This window comes from Coregonus lavaretus (assembly GCF_964263955.1).
Source record: "Coregonus lavaretus genome assembly, chromosome: 31".
In the NCBI taxonomy this organism is placed as follows: domain Eukaryota; kingdom Metazoa; phylum Chordata; class Actinopteri; order Salmoniformes; family Salmonidae; genus Coregonus; species Coregonus lavaretus.
Genome location: NC_140018.1, coordinates 33,238,348 through 33,255,644, shown reverse-complemented (window position 1 = coordinate 33,255,644; position 17,297 = coordinate 33,238,348). Strand labels below are relative to the sequence as shown.

General features: G+C 41.8%; 1 protein-coding gene across 1 annotated transcript in view; it reads left to right on the top strand.

Annotated features, from left to right (window-relative positions):
- Positions 1 to 3,265: 3,265 nt before the first annotated feature.
- The window catches only part of LOC311107169 (transport and Golgi organization protein 1 homolog), a 29,627-nt gene continuing 15,595 nt past the window's right edge, over positions 3,266 to 17,297 (top strand). The window contains 3 exon segments of the mRNA XM_084149659.1: positions 3,266 to 4,069; positions 4,608 to 5,074; positions 5,076 to 5,906. Of these exon segments, the coding sequence (XP_084005785.1) occupies positions 3,268 to 4,069; positions 4,608 to 5,074; positions 5,076 to 5,906 (2,100 nt within the window). The 5' untranslated portion in view covers positions 3,266 to 3,267.

Below are 17,297 nucleotides of genomic sequence, written 5' to 3'. Positions count from 1 at the left end.
AGTGATACTGGTAGCCCCCGATCACCCAGGGGCTCCTTGGTTTGCGGAGATGAGTCAGATGTTGATTGCGCCACCTTGGCCAATTCCACATCGACGGGACGCTTTGTCTCAGGCGGGGGGCACGATAGGGCAGTTGTCCATAATCGGCCAACTACTGAAGGCCTGGCTGCTGATAGGGACAGGCTAGAGCGCCGTGGGTTATCTGATGCGGTGATCAGGACCATACAGGGTTCATGTGCCAGTTCCACTTCTAAGATGTATGCCAGTAGATGGAACGTGTTTTCACAATGGTGTGTAGCACAAGGTGTAGACCCCATGAGCTGTCAGGTTGAGAGTATTCTCTCTTTCCTACAGCTTATGTTTGACAAGCAGCGATTGCCTGCCACCATTAAGGTGTTTGCAGCGGCGATTTCAGCTTGTCATGAGGGGTTTGGCAGAGACAATGTCTTTAGCCACCCTCTAGTGAAACGTTTCCTATTAGGAACGTGGCGGCTTAGGCCAACACCTAGAGCCACGCATCCTCAGTGGGATTTGGCTTTGGTACTCGAAGCGCTATGTAAGTCGCCGTTCGAGCCATTGAATCAAATACCCCTCAAGATGCTGTCTTTTAAGACAGCGCTGTTGCTCGCTTTGACTACGGCTAAGCGTGTTAGTGATTTGTGTGCTCTTTCGACGAGACCCGACTGCCTGGCCATTAATGGCGATCTGAGCAGAGCGGTGTTACGTCCTAATCCGGCATTTGTGCCGAAGGTTATTAGGAGTTCATATAGATCACAGACCGTGGAGCTGTGGGCTTTTTCTCCTCCTCCTCATAGAGAGAGGAGTGAATAAAGGCTCCATCGCCTGTGCCCAGTACGCGCCTTGGCGTGTTACGTTGAGCGCACAGCAGCGATTAGGTCATCGCCTCAGCTGTTTGTGTGTCATGGTGCGGCTGCACTAGGTAGACCACTTTCGAAACAGCATCTGTCTCATTGGCACTGTGAGAGCATTGAGACAGCTTATGAGGCAGCGGGGCGACAATTGCCTCAGGGTATCAGAGCTCACTCCACTCGTGGAGTAGCAGCTTCTACTGCCCTTTTCAGAGGAACAGGGGTAGAGGATATACGTAGAGCGGCGTCATGGTCAACACCGTCTCCATTTATCCGTTTCTATCTCTTGGATATGTCTTCTAACTCTTTGGCTCAGTCTGTACTCAGCGTGGCTGAAGTGAGACTTTGAGCTAGGAGGAGAGGAATGCAGGACTGTGGAGACAGGGTCTCTATCAGGTCCGCTTCCGATAGAAGGACATATTTTTGGCATGACTCCTGACTGACAGGTTCAGTACAGTAGAGGGCATGTATTGATCTGCCCACCAGTGATTCACTGGAGTGAGGCGGGATGATGAGGGATAATAGTAGTAACCTGGATTACGATACTATTAGACCGGTCATGACAATTTGACGGAATGTGACGTCAAATCTATCTGCTTGTTCAGATTAGTATGAATCATGTTCTGGGATCTGCCCACTAATCTCTGGGGTTCCATTGATTGAGTGAGGCGGCCTACCGTGTACACAATGTAGAGTGACACTTTGTGTCATTCCATTAGTGGTCGGTAGTATTGTAACAGGATATTGAGGTACCATCTATCTGCTAGTACAGATTAGTATGGCCGGTATTATGGTGATCTGCCCACTAGTCAATGGTGTTGCCATTGGACTAGGTGGGGCGGGTTTTTAACCGATGACGCAGTATATTGTGACACTTGTAGGGTGACAGTGGTTACAGTACTGCGGGAATTGGTAGCAGCCATTGCTAGGCCTGACCTTTTCATTTTGATGGGAAGTGTTGGGCTCGGCAGGGAGTACATTTTGGAGCGCTACGCTCCGCCTTAAACCAATAGGAGCAGAGCTCCCCTATGGGGCGGAGCTCCACGATATAGAACGATTAGTTACCGGAGTGTAACTCCAGTTCTATGAGTGGAGTGGAGCCCCATAGGACTTAAGGTCCTGCCGACCCTCTCTAGTCTCGCTGAAGATAAATATCTCGGGAGGCTGATTGAGGGGAGGCATCCCCTCTTATAGGGACACCTGTACTCCTACTGGCTGCAGGTGTGTGCATAATTTTGTCTCAGGCTGATGCTGCCTTAGGGCAGTGGGTAAACCAATAGGAGCAGAGCTCCCCTATGGGGCTCCGCTCCACTCATAGAACTGGAGTTACACTCCGGTAACTAATCATTAGTAGCTTGCACCATGTAAACAAGTTTTCGGCCTACATATTTTGTTGAAACCAAAGCCACACAAGGGCTCATAGTCAATGTTCACAAGTTTGGAGTAGCTAACTAGCTACATAACATAACTTGCCAGTTGATCTGGCAGTCTTCTTAGTTAGCTAGCTAGCTACATTAGCCTACCATACACACAATATAGATGTGTTAGCTTGATTGTAATCAACTAGCTAACTTACTTACTAAACGGACCATAAAGATATCATACTTCTGTGTTGGCTTAGGAAGCAAATTGCAAGATGGTGTATAGGCATGGTTAGCTATATAGCTAGCTATTGTTGACATAAAAGACTGTCATGTCATTAACCCCTCTGCTTGCAAGTTCTTTTCTTTTTGCATCTACCTTATCAAGTTAAAAACAATATTCTATTTACCCTTGATGCTTTCCTTTTTGATACTCTGGCTCTGTAAAAAGAGAAGTAGATAACTTTAGAGATGTCTATTCTATTCACGCCCTGATTGTGCATGGGGCACGTAGCGTGGACGCCCAGGTCAGTGGCTGGGTCATGGGCCGGAATCTTTGGTAGGGGTTACATCTCCACAACAACTGATCTTTGAAACATTTCTCTCCACAGTGCTCCTGTGAAGGGGGAAAGCTTTCAGCGATTTCACCGGACCAGACTGTCGGTTTCTGTCATTTAAAAAAGGAGAGACTATATATGTCTACTATAAACTCTCAGGCAGACAGACAGATATATGGGCAGGGAGTGTAAGTATAAGTTAATATTTAATTATGTGATAACATTGCAGTCTAGAAGGAATGTTGAAGCATTTTCTGTTTTGTTAACATCATGTTTCGTTCTCTGTTTTTGTTGCAATTTCGTACAATAGGTTGGTAACCGCTTTGGTTACTTCAATAAGGACCAACTTGTAATCAATCACATATACACTGAAAAAGAATTGGAGGTTCCTTCTGAGGTAAATTGATTTAGGCCTATTTCACTACTGCCAATGTATCATCACTTAAGCAAGTATCTGGAATGACTGAACTTCTTTCTGAAATGGGTAGTATGACTCAAACAATGTCTTCTTTTTCTTTTCAGGAAACCAACTTTGTTTGCTTTGACACTGGACACGATAAGTTTGACAGTTATGACATTGATTCACTGTTAGGCTCCTCTTTATTGTTAACAGACAAGGAGGAATCTGTGCAAGTAACCACAGATACTTTTGACCTAACCAAAAGTGCTGAGAGCACCACAGTGGAAGTGGATAAGCCTCCACCTGAAGTGACACTGTCAGAAAATTATGAGATTGATAGGGATGTTCCTGAGGACATTGATAAGGTTGTAGAGGAGGTTCCAGATGAGGTTGTAGAGGAGGTTTCAGATTATGAAGATCTGAGACATTTTGAGCCTTTAGAGTCCTCTCTGCCTCAGCCTGAAACTCTTGACACAAAGGGAGTGGAATCTGACACTGTACTTGAGACCACAGCTGAGAGGATCAAAGATTACCTTCAGAAAGATCAGCAGAGGACAGAGGACTCTTTGCCGGACAGTGTTGTTGAACCAGAGGTAGGTGAGACCAAAGAAACCCCCTCAGAACCTCTATCCAAAGATGATCCTGAGTTAAAGAATGCACCTGATGGTTTTTCAGAAGGCAGACCTATCCCTGAGTTAACTTTTGATGCTGTCACCTCTGATGATGAGGACACTTGGAAGGTGACTCCATATGACGAGGAGGACGAGGAAAGTGACAAGTTTGAATATCAGCAGGATGAGGAAAGTGATTATCATCTCAGGGAAACTCCATTGCTGGCTTTTTCTGAAGAACCTTTTAATTTGGAACACAAGAACTGTCACGGTTTCGGCCGAGGCTGCTCCTCCTCCTTGTTCGGGCAGGCTTCGGCGGTCGTCGTCTCCGGAGTACTAGCTGCCACCGTTCTTTGTTTTCGATGTTTGTTTGGTTTGGTCTGTTTGGTACACCTGTTCATGTTTAGTGTTGATTATGTGTCCTATAAGTTCTCGTTGTTTCTGTCATGTGTTGTGTGTAATTGGTTTCACCTGTCTGTTAGTGCTGTTCACTTTTTGCCAGTCGCTAGCGTGTACCGTCGCACTGTTGTTTTCGTGCGAGGTCGGTTTTGTGTTTTACGCACTGTTGCGTATTGTTCGCCTCCGGGTTGGTTAGACCCGTTTGTTATTTTGTCTTTTCAAGTAAAGACTGGTTTGACTTAGCTCCTGTGTCCTGCACTTGATTCCGCACCACATCCGCATCAGATACCCTGACAAGAACATTCCGGAATCTGATCAGACAGATGAGGAAGACAGTCTATCAGAGGTACCTCATACACATAAACAGGACTCCAAGGACAATAACCTGTGGTCTTCATTTGGTGATACAGATTTTAACATTGTCAGTGGTGGGGAAAGAATAGCTCATGTTGCCGGTTCAGAGGAAGATGACGAGGATAATGACGAAGGTGAAATGACACCAGAGGAGTCTCCCAAAATTGAAGAACCCAAGGAGTCAGAGGAAGCAGAACAGCCACATGAGCTAATCTTTGAGGAACCTGCAGACTCTAATTTCAGTGAGGATGCTGTCAAAGTACCTGATGAGGATTCCCAGACGTTGCAGTTTGAGGATGAATCTGAAGAAGGTGACATTGAACCTTCAACACCTCCTGCTGATGAGGCAAGTCCCTTTGAACACACTGAGGAGGCTTTAGCAGAGAACCTTACAGTAGATGACAGCCCAGTCCCTAAACAGCTCTCAAAGACAGACATGCTCTCAGACTTTGATAGTAAAATTAACGAATCAGAGCAGAAACAAGCTGTCGAAGAGTCACAAGTAGATAATACATTGAAACAGGCTTTTCAGACGATTTCGAGAACCATGCCAGAAGGTCCCAGATCTAAGTAAAAAAACAATGGTGAAAGAGAGCCATCAAGAACTCCTCATAGAGGAGGAGGATTCAATACACCTAGAGGGGGAAGAGATTGAGGAAGAGTTGCTGGAGGATGAAAATGCATCATTGTGTTCATCCAAAACTGAGCACAGTGATGAAAAGGACAAAGACAGTCTATCTGAATTTGGGTCAGAGCAACCCAATAATGATACACAAACCGATGTTGTATCCAGTGATGTGTTGGATGTGGTCCAACACGACAAGGCAATTGACATAGAACCTAAGGTGCATGAGACTGAGAAGGATGCTGAAAGCCACACACCCTCACTTGAAGAGAAGGTTCCGGATCCCTTCCCAAGCAAAGAGCCGAAATACAGTGACGATGTGTTGAGGCTGACACTATTGCGAGACCACTTTAAGGAGGAGGATATGGAGCGCTTCCAAAAGATTCTGGGTCTTCAGAACCTCTTTAGGGTGGAGTTCCTGTTCTCTGACCTGGAGCAGGAGCTGAAGGCTGCCCGGCTGTCCCAGACAAACACCAGTGAGGACATTGAAAAGGCGCTGGAGGCCATTTTGGAAGCCTCTGAAACACCAATCCTGGATGAGATTGAGAGGATGCTGGATGCCCAGGAGAACACTGACCTGCAGCAGGAGGCTGGTGAGTTTATTGAGGAAGCTGCCATCTTGGACGACTTCCAGGAGTTGGTGTTCACCCTGCGTCAGAAGTACTCAAACGCCAGAAACAGTGCTCCCTTGGCAGTTGGCAGTCAACTACACCCGGACACAGGTAATATTGCTTTTTAAAAATCAGTTTAAGTTAATGTCAGAGTACAGGAGAATTAAAACCTTTTGTTAAATGCATATTTGGAAAGTGTCATACATTGCTAATGACATGATAATAATGCCTGGAGATTTGGTTTGCATAATAAGCTGTATTTATGAAATGCCCAAGAAGTACAACAAAGTAAATAGTAGTCTGTTGACAGAACAAATACACATCCTGACAATGCCAGTGAGATTGCAATGCATGAAAATGTACTCACTGTTTGAACCTCTGAATGTTTCAAAAGATGGGGAAATGTCTGATGCGGAGGAAGAGAAGACATTCCTGACAAAATTTATTCATGACAAAAATAATTGTCTAAACATTAACAATGATTCATATTTGTTCCTATTTAAGTGGTATTTGCATTAAATGTGCGGTTCAAAACATGGTCCAAGGTCAAATAGGGCGGCAGGTAGCTTAGTGGTTAAGAGTGTTGTGCCAGTAACCGAAAGGTCGCTGGTTCTAATCACCGAGCCGACTAGGTGAAAAATCTGTCGATATGCCCTTGAGCAAGGCACTTAACCCTAATTGCTCCTGTAAGACGCTCTGGATAAGAGCGTCTGCTAAATGACTAAAAAAAAAAAAAAAAAAAAATGCTGCAATACACTGTATTCTTCTTCTTCTTCTTCTTCTTCTTCTTCTGTGGGCTTTATGGTGGACTACAACCTAAAAAGGTGTATTGCCGCCGCCAACTGGATGGGTTGAAACCAAAACAAGGTAAAAATAAAATCCATACGTGATAGGGAAACTAACTTAATCCACCGAAATAAAAATAGTACATTGACAAAACAAAACTCCTATTTCTTCCTTCTTTCAATTCTCCATATCTCCCTTCTCAGGCTCTAGGGCCTGAGACGGTGGTACGGCTTGTGACAATATTCCATGTAACACCTTCGTCGAGAAATCTTTCAGCCCCAGGAACCTCTCCGCCGCTTCTACAATGATTTCTATCTTCCTGGACCTTCTCTCCACCTTGGCAGTGCCATTTATCACCATAGCTATAAAGGTACTGATAGTGACGCTGTTGTCTATGGTGATAAGAGTTAACTGTGGAGTCGACCTTACTGATAAATGCATAGATCAGAATAATTTGACAAAACAGATGAATGAAAATAAGGCTGTTGAACCACCAAATCTGAAACATAAATTGTATGGGGTGGCAGGGATGTTGTGGAGGATCAGAAAGTTAAGACTCAAAAAAATTAGGGGAATTATCATGCTATTTCAATGGCAATACATTCCATTATGCAGCATAATGAAAAGTGTCATTTCGAATTTTGGGAGGAAGTTGGCAAAACTTTGCAATGGCCAATTGGAAAACCCATTGTCACCAAACGTAGTATCAAACATTTTAGGAATATGTGGGACAAGAATAGAGGTAACATTCAGTTTTGTTAATCAGATTGAGGAACAAGGTTGAGTTGACCAATCCTTTGAGCCGTCACCCATATGTAATGAGATAGGAGATGAGGATGACAGCATAAACTTTAGTCAGTGCAACAGTCAAAGACAATAAACTAACTGATACAAAAACACCAAACACAGAGGGGGGAGGAGAAATGCAGTGAAACGTAAATATGGTGAGGAATGTGTCACACAGCACAAGAAACCCCAAACACTTTTGTTTTTGTAAATCACCAAATAACAGTAAACAAGCAATGATTGTATTGGCCTATCTCCAGATAGTCAAAAGGATGTAGCATCTGCTACTTTTCTATGCAACTCAGAATCATGTTGAGTTCAAGTACAGCCATTGTAAAATGGATTTAGTCTGAAAGGGGACTGTGACACATCTATACAATCTATTGCTAGTGACAACAAAGTGAAATTAAACAAAATGGTAAAAGAGAACGTAAATGAGGTTCAGGTACAAAATCTTTGGTAGGCTCAGTGCCTCACATCCCTAGAATCATGTAGTTAAGTAGGCCTCAAACAGTACTGGGGAGAATCTGAATATTATTTATGGGGGGGGGGGGGGGGGATATAGATACTTTTAAACAATAAAGGCAATACTTGGGGAGATATTGACCCTGAATATGGAATGGACCAGCACAGTTGACCAACATCACTTTTATGGGTTGTAAGAATAGGCAGAAAGAGGTTCATGTCTTTGGTATTGGCCTGTAATTAGTTGCAATGCTTTTTTGTCATTTCATTTGCAATGGCATGTGACTTGGATCATTACCATCATTGATGGTCCTCCCAAATATGTTCACTACCGGGCTTCCCTGGACCTTGATAGTAGAGTGGCTACTATTTTGAGAACAGAAAAAAATAAAATAAGGATAGCCAACCCATAGCGTCGTCCCTCAACTAGGCATTTATATTAACATTTATTTGATCAATTTTGACTTACTTTTAAAGGTTAATATAAATGTAGTTGAGGGACGATAGCCTACCCTGAGACTGTGAGAGTCATATCCTCTCTATATTTGCTTAGTTTGTTTTGGTACTATTAGGGATTTATTATTCTCCTAAACTGATGGGATGACTAACTTAGAAAGAATGCAGTCTTGACTGGGCTAATGTAGGCTGTGACACCTGGCAGGCTGTAATTGATGTGAAGAGAAGATAAGGATTGTGTCTTCAAATGCTAGACTATAATAGTTCATTGTGATTTATGAGTCTTCCTTTGACATGGGAATGATGTCTAAGGGAGCTGGCTCTTCTCACTATGATAGGTTGTTATGATAATCTTGTGCCTGCCTGAAGTGTGTAACAAATGGCGCCGAAGAGATGAGACCAACCCCCTGCATCAACGGATTGGCTGAGAAAGTTTAAACCACTCAAGTCTTTACTCTAATTGGCCAGCAGAGAAGTGGGAAACTTCCTCTGTCAGAGTATTTGGGTATTGTTTTCTGGAACAATGAGTTAGTTCTCTGGAGTGTCCTGCGAGACATATCAGAGAGCCCGTATATACGAAACATCATATTTACCATTGAAGGTTTTTGCATTAATTAAAATAACTAGTATACCTTAGAAGTCATGTTGACCTCTTTTGTTCCTAATACCAGATTTGAATTGACGCGACTTTGACAATTGGTGACCCCGACGCGGTCTGGTAGAAGGGACTTCGCTGGGTAAATGTCCGGCCCATTTGGTCAACTCTTTAATCGAACCGTGTGTTTCACAAACTGCCCGGGCTTCTAAAAAGGTAAGCAGATACCTGTTGTTAAATAACCAAAGATCTGCAAATTGGCTTTATCCAAATTAATTTTGTGAAACACCTGTCTGATGTAAGTGAACTAAATTATGAAACTATTATGAGTAGATAAGCACAATATTGTGACATGCAAGCCTTTGGTAGATGTGATGTTTAAACCTTGGTACCGTAGAGTATTGTTTCACCGGCACGTACCAGAAGCCTAGGTACGGATAGGATCGGGAAATAGTACTGAAGTCTCCAGGCTAGGATCACCAGGGGTGAGAACTGGATGACACAGGGAATTATTGGCTAAGGGCGTTGGCTACTGACACATATCCAGAAGAGATATGGCTAGGATCAGAGGAGCGCAAAAAATTTTAGTTGAGTATTGTTTCTCTGACACATATCCAGAAGAGATATGGCTAGGTTCTGAGAAAATACTGAAGTCTCCAGGCTAGGATCACCAGGGGTGAGAACTGTGAGATACAGGGAATTATTGGCTAAGGGCGTTGGCTGCTGACACATATTCATCGAGATATGGCCAGGATCAGAGGAGCGCCAAAATTTTAGTTGAGTATTGTTTCTGAGACACATATCCAGAAGAGATATGGCTAGGTTCTGAGGAAAATACTGAAGTCTCTGGACCACAAATGGTGGAACCGTGAGATACAGGGATTAATTGATTAAAGTGTAACGTTGTGGCACATATCCACTGAAGATATGGCTAGGATCATAATGGCCACTTAAATTTTAGATAGTGTTACGCTACTGACACGTATCAAAAGGCTAGATACGGATAGAGTCAGGGGGACACTGGGTGTTGTATGCATGAGTGCGCGAATGATCACAGACGAAATAAAATAGTGAATAGGGGTTATTAAAAAATAATAAACCTGTATATTAAGACGTCTGTGGCTGTCCAAACGGTATAATTTGGGAATAACTGTTGGATTTGTGGTTGCTTAAACCATATAACCCGTTAAAAACAATTGGGAACATAAAGCTAAAGTGATGAATTGTGTGACTGAACTAAAACGTTTGAACTGAAATATTTGAAATATAACGTTTGGTGTTTGAAAAAGCATAATACTGCTTTTGAATAGTTGTGTCGAAACAATTCGGTTTAATATTTGATTTGAGGTTTGATGTTTGACGTAGAATAATACTGGTTTTAGGTGCTTGGTTTGGGCTATTTGGTTTATTATTTGATTTAACGTTTGATGTTTGACCGTGCAAAATACTGGTTAAACAATTAGACCGAAATAATTCGGTTTATAAACGTGCACCAACTTTAACTAATTAGGTGGGAATTATTTGATTTAAATAAATGGACTGGAGTACTTTGAGTAACGGCGGAATATTGGAGGCGCGCTGGGACGAGAAGCAGCTCCTCACAGCTCCTCAAAAAGGTAGAGTTGCGAGGGGAGGGGCTGGAGAGAGCGAAAGTGTGGCTTTTGGAGCCATGAAAAGACTGGGAGATGGCTGGGAACGCATGTGGGTATCTGACGAGAGAGTGTTCTAAACTTGCTCACCGAGCGTAGACGTGTGTTGGGTGAGAAAGTAGAGAATATTTACATGCGCGTTTTTGGTAATTTGGCAGACGCTCTTGTCTAGAGCGATTTATGGGAACAATTGGGGTTGAGTGCCTTGCTCGAGGGCACATCGGCAGATTTTTCACCTGGTCGGCTCGGGGATTGGAACCGGCGACCTCTCGGTTGTTGGCGCGGCGCTATTGGTCACTAAACTGTCGGCCGCCCCATATGAGTTTAAGATTGTGGCGTTGTTGGATAATATGATGGCGGAATAAACTGACCATAAGTAATGTTGTTTTAGACGTAATGTATAATATAATACAAAACAAATAGAGGGTTAAATTGAACTAATTATCATGGTAGAGCTAACGTAGTACAGTGAGGGAACTTCATTTTGTGTCAGAGGGTAAAATGAGAAATCATTGTAATATGCTATTGGTGGAAATCTATTTATCATTTCAAGGCATGGAGTAACAATCTGCATTTATGAGTGTAAATTACACGGCTGATGTGTTGATTGAATGGGTACGATGAGTATTTGGTTTGGTAATGTTGAATGGACTATTTGTAGCGAGCGTGTTTAGGGGTTAAATAGAAAAACTAACTTATACAATAGGGAATCAAAAGGAGAGAGAGTTTTTTGCTGAGGTGAAAGCTACTGCGATTTTCATTTGGTGACGTCACTTGCTCTATGAATGAACTGGGAGTGGTTACTTTGAGAGCATCGCAGATGGTGTGAAGTGACTGGCGATGTCCCTGGTTCGAACACAGGTAGGGACAGTAGACAAAGCTTTCGCAGTGGGGCTATATACCTAAATTACTATGTGGATTGAGAAATGTGAAAGATTGAATTAGATAGCTTAAATAGAAGTATTCTAGAAAAGTCTATGAAAATATGTTACCAACGATAGCAAGTATTTGTTTTATTAATTAGGGCCTAATCAGAGAGAACAGTTAAATAAATTGAATAGCGAACTGAAATGGGTTAGCGGGAAAAATACAAAATAATTGGACGATTATAAAACGATAATTTATTTTGGTTAGGATGAAAGTATGCATTGGCTGTTGTGCTGGGGAATAGCGCCAGCCTGTAGTGGGTTATGGATTTGTTACATAGACTTATATTTTGGACTGGGGCGATAGAATAGGCTACAATTGTAGCATAATCAGAAAAAAAGACACAATTTAATGTGAAATAGTTATTACAATTGTTGTTGATAGTTGTTACGGTTATTATCATTGATCCAGTAATGATATAAGGATAGTAGAGGAAGGCAGGGGATTTAATCTCATTTAGGGAAGTTATATTAGGAAGAAAATACCATTAAATGAGGGAACATTTGATGTAACCGTGATTGTATTGGCTAAAAACTCAAATATGACATTTACAGGGAGGACAGGAACAATAGAAGGGAAGACAGGTTTTCCTAGGGGGTTGAATAAATAATTGATAAATGGATCATTTCAGATGAGATCACATGTAGCAGAGTTAGGGTAATCAATTAAATAATCATTGTATACTCGAGGAATTTTGAGTGGTTTAATGGATTAGTTAGGAGGAATTAGAATGATACAAACAATTATTGATGGGTTAAGACTGGGAATATCTATCATGTTTTGTGTGTAATACCATCTTTAGATTATAACTAGGAGAGGGAGATTAGCTCATCTCTTTCTTTGTGATTGTTGTTTTTTCAAATTGGGTTAAAATGGGTTCACAGAGCCAGAGGCTGTACAGAGAAAGGTGGAGCCCCCATGTTGTCCTAGTGAAAGAACATTCAGAGGAATGGTTATCACTAGGTAATATGGATAAAACAGGGGGAAAACATTACTGACTGGCAGAATACACCAATTGGGGATCAGTATGGCCACTCCACTGGGAGATATAGAATAAAGTTAAATTGGAGAGCAAAAATCCAGCCCAGTGTCCATCTGGAGATAAGTTTTAACGGATGACAGAAAGAGATTTTCTTAACTCAGGAACAGGAGGCTGAGTTAGAAGCAATTCCGTTCAAATTATGGTCATAAGGACAACAGATGTAGGACTAATTAAGGGGGTAGCTCCAGTACAAGTGATTCCTCGATTCGATAATAGACCATACCAAAAATGATATACTATGAAACCAGAAGCAATAAAAGGGATAACACCTACATTTGAGCATTTACTTAAGGGAGGGGTGATAATTCCTGGAGATGTGGTACAATGCAACTCTCCAATATTTTCCTGTTAGAAAGAAGGCACCTAGCGCCGACTGGAGGATGGTCATGGACTTACAGTTAGTTTCAGAAAGTCTTACAATCTTAGCCCAGGCTATAACTAAAAATGTGGGAAAGTTTGAACCTAGGGAAGGAAGCAAATGTTAGTTTATGTAGATGATATTCTATTGGCTAATCCCACTCAGGAGGGATGTAAGAGGGATACAATCCAATTGTTAACCTTCCTGGCAGAACAGGGACACAAAGTGAGCAAAAAGAATTGGTAATGATAAAGTGCTGTAAAGTTTGCGTACTCCATTATGTACTGTATACGGGTAAATTAAGTGATCTTAGCTATGGGAAGGCAATGGTAGCCCATGGTAAAGTAATTTGGAACTCTAAGGAGACATACATACATCAGGGATGTTATCCAAATGGTAGAGAGTAACGAGGGATATGACATTGGTAGTGATTTAAAGATGATGAGGTTTTTTGGTGGGCTATTAGATATAACTGGGTTAATCATGAACATAGATATTTTTATTCTTTGTTGCTAGACAGAAGACTTAGGTGACCTAAGAAATAGACTTGTCATGTCCAACAATTAGTCTTCAGGTCAAGCCCGGGACAGCCTGGGTAGAACAGAGTTTGAACTAAACATAAGTGTTTTTACAAGATAAGAGATTGATTGATTGGATTACTAATTGATTCTGAACTGGATGAAAGTTGAATTTAACTGCCATAAAAGACAAAGGAAGTGGGAGGAGCAATAAAGAAGCAAAAGATAATCCCAAAAATGAAAGGCATGGCAATAGGATGATAAATTACATAAGGAATGGTTTAGAAAGGTAATATTGACACATGGGCAAATCATGTGTCAAAAAGGGGGAATGATAGGATTAAATAAATAAAATTACTTAAAAAGAAAAAACAACAATAGAAATTGAGAGCTCAACATGTATGTGTGAAGATAGTTTATTAACCACACCCGTATGTCAGAGGTTTTGTGCCCCACAGGTGAACTAAAGGAGAAGGTGACCCACTCTATCACACCAGGAGACTGGGTGTGGATCCAGTCCCTAAAAGAAGAAAAACTGGAAGCAGGCCTGTTGGGAAGGGCCCTATCAAGTCCTATTAGATCCATCTGGGTGCATGTCACACACTGCAAAAAGGTAAACCCAGTTACACCTGATGAACAAACACAGAGTTAGGAGAAAGATCCGATCACCATTAGGGCTCGGGGGTTGGCTCCTTAACGAAGATTCCCTTACCCTGTCTGATCATCCCTGTGTGAGTTTGGTAGAAGGTGAAGTAATGGGTTGGCGTCTGACATGTTCTCAGGGCAAGGGTGGGGATTCACAGGTTTCCTGACGGTAGGTAGCTGTCTGATTGTGGGGGCCATATTCCTAACACACTCAAACCCTTCTGATCAGCCAAAAGTAGTAGTTAACCTTAAACAAGTTGATAGAATAATACCTGAGCACAGTCTATGAAGGCATAGGAGACAGCTAGACGTAGGGAAAGGGGAAGATTAGGGACTTTAGGGGAGGACATCACTGTATGTGTGTCGCCGTGTACATCCTGGGACTATGTAGTTGCTCATATCGAGAGCGTGGGGGATATGTAGATCTCCATACACAGTTTGGGGACAGGTGTAGTGTTGTGAGGGTAGGGAATTACCAGAAATGGCAGTGCGACCCATAGAAGGGTAGGTACTGTCTGAATGTCTGAAGTACGCAAAAACAGGTTTATCCTCCATACAAGCTACTTGGGAATGGGGTGAAAGAGTATTGTAGTAACTTAAACTATCAGTATCCCCCGATAACAAAGTCATTCCGACCTAGGTTGCCTACGTTTGAAGTCTCAGGGGATTCTAATTGTTTTTCTAGGACTAGTAAGATAGGATACAGAGTAGGGCATCTTAGCTCCTGCTCCTACACAGAGAATATCACAACTGAAAGAAAACATGACTAATCTTTCCTCTTTGTTGCAGCCAGAGGATTGTAGGAACTAAAGCCAGGCCCGTGCTGACATCTGATGGTTGTGTGGTGATAACTGATTGTGAACTCACCTACATTCGCAAACAATCAAACGTGTCAGAGACTGGTGAGTTGTCAAATAGAAAGTAGGACCTCCTCCCGGGATCCTTTGATGAAAGGATCCTTTGATGGGATAGGAGTAACTCGAGAGGTTCCAGAAAAATTCAAAGCTAGGAATCAGATCGCAGCTGAGTTTGAATCAAGTATTTTTTTTGGTGGTCAACAATTAATAAAAACGTAGATTGGATAAATTATATTTACTATAACCAGCAAAGATTTATAAACCACACTTATGATGCAATAAAGGGATTAGATGAGCAGACAGCGGCAACTATCTTAATGACAAGGCAGAATAGAATAGCTTTAGATATGCTTTTGGCTGAGCGGGGTGGAGTTTGTGTTCTGTTTGGATCTATGTGCTGTATTTTCATCCTCAAACAATATAGCACCGGACGGGTCAGTGACAAAAGAGCTTCATGGGAGTAACTACACTGACAAACAAACTGGCTGAGAGATCTGATATTGATAGCTCCATAAACGGTTGGTTTGATAACATATTTGATAAATGGAAAACTATTGTTGTAACTATTCTGGGTGAAGTTATAGCTTCTATGGGTATACTTGTTCTTTGTGGATGTTGTCTTATTTCCTGTGTCTGAGGTTTGGTGAGAAAGGAGATGGAGAAGGTGATTTCCCACAGATGGTGAGATAAGGCCCAATCCTGGACTCCAACCTAGGAATGGAGGATATGACCTACCAGGCTTGGTGGAGTGACACTAGAGGGTGTCTAAAGAGGGCCAAAATATACTTCTCTGTTTGTGTTTTATGTTTTAATAGTCTTATGTTTTGTGTTTTATTAATCCTGTGTTTTATGGTTTGAAGTTCTTTGATGACTGGTAACAATTTGCAAGTGGGGTGTAGATGGACTGAGGGTTTGCATTTTTTAGTATCATTATGGCCTATTAATAAAAGTGTGATTTTTTGTTTGTATTGTATTAATAATGAATGACAATCAGTATTTTCTTGTTTTTTGAATCACACCTTATGAGGTGTGAAAAGGGGGTCTATTAGGGATTTATTATTCTCCTAAACTGATGGGATGACTAACTTAGAAAGAATGCAGTCTTGACTGGGCTAATGTAGGCTGTGACACCTGGCAGGCTGTAATTGATGTGAAGAGAAGATAAGGATTGTGTCTTCAAATGCTAGACTATAATAGTTCATTGTGATTTATGAGTCTTCCTTTGACATGGGAATGATGTCTAAGGGAGCTGGCTCTTCTCACTATGATAGGTTGTTATGATAATCTTGTGCCTGCCTGAAGTGTGTAACAAATGGCGCCGAAGAGATGAGACCAACCCCCTGCATCAACGGATTGGCTGAGAAAGTTTAAACCACTCAAGTCTTTACTCTAATTGGCCAGCAGAGAAGTGGGAAACTTCCTCTGTCAGAGTATTTGGGTATTGTTTTCTGGAACAATGAGTTAGTTCTCTGGAGTGTCCTGCGAGACATATCAGAGAGCCCGTATATACGAAACATCATATTTACCATTGAAGGTTTTTGCATTAATTAAAATAACTAGTATACCTTAGAAGTCGTGTTGACCTCTTTTGTTCCTAATACCAGATTTGAATTGACGCGACTTTGACAGTACCCAGTGCTTGAAAAATAATCTACATGTTCTTTTGAGGTATCATAATAAATCTGCGGGAGTCAGATAGGCAAATTGAATGGAGAAATCGAGTGGGAATTTGCGCTCACTTGTCAGTAAACTTGTGGAATGTTTTAGTTCTATCCAACAAAGACGTGATAAACCCGAATCAGAATGTATATTGTGATGCAATAATCATATTTTATTCAGCGTTCTGAATAGCCTAGTTAACATCAGATAGCCAGCTCAGCTGTCAAACTAACGTACGGTAGCGTCGCGATGGATTCGGAAGAAACAACCCCTTTACCCACGTTGCCCCTGATGACAGAATCTGATCAACTGTCTGTCTTCTACGTATTATTTCTAACGGAACTTCAATATGTAAGTAGTTGGCTACAGTGTTGATACTGCCAATGTATGGAGGATATCTTGTTGAACTCTTTCTATAATAGCTATTGTAGCTAGCTGGCTAGTCAAGTCTTAGGCCGCCGTATGGCTGGCTGGCTTGCTAGCTACATTGAAACTGAATCATGTTGGCAGCTTCAATGTCTTGGGGAATGATCTTGTCCTCCAATACCTAATGCGTTTCCCCAATAGTTGCAGCCTAGAATGGATCACTAGATTGCTCTTTAGTTTCGATGTTTTCAAAGTGGAAGTTGCCAGCCCTCTTCCTCATAGAAAACTAAATGTCACACTTACCAGACTGGCAGTATCTGTTCTTCCTCTATCTGTGTATCAGATAGAGAGTTGTCTTCAAGTTGTTGAATTTTACTTTGACATGTTCCCCTTGCATAACT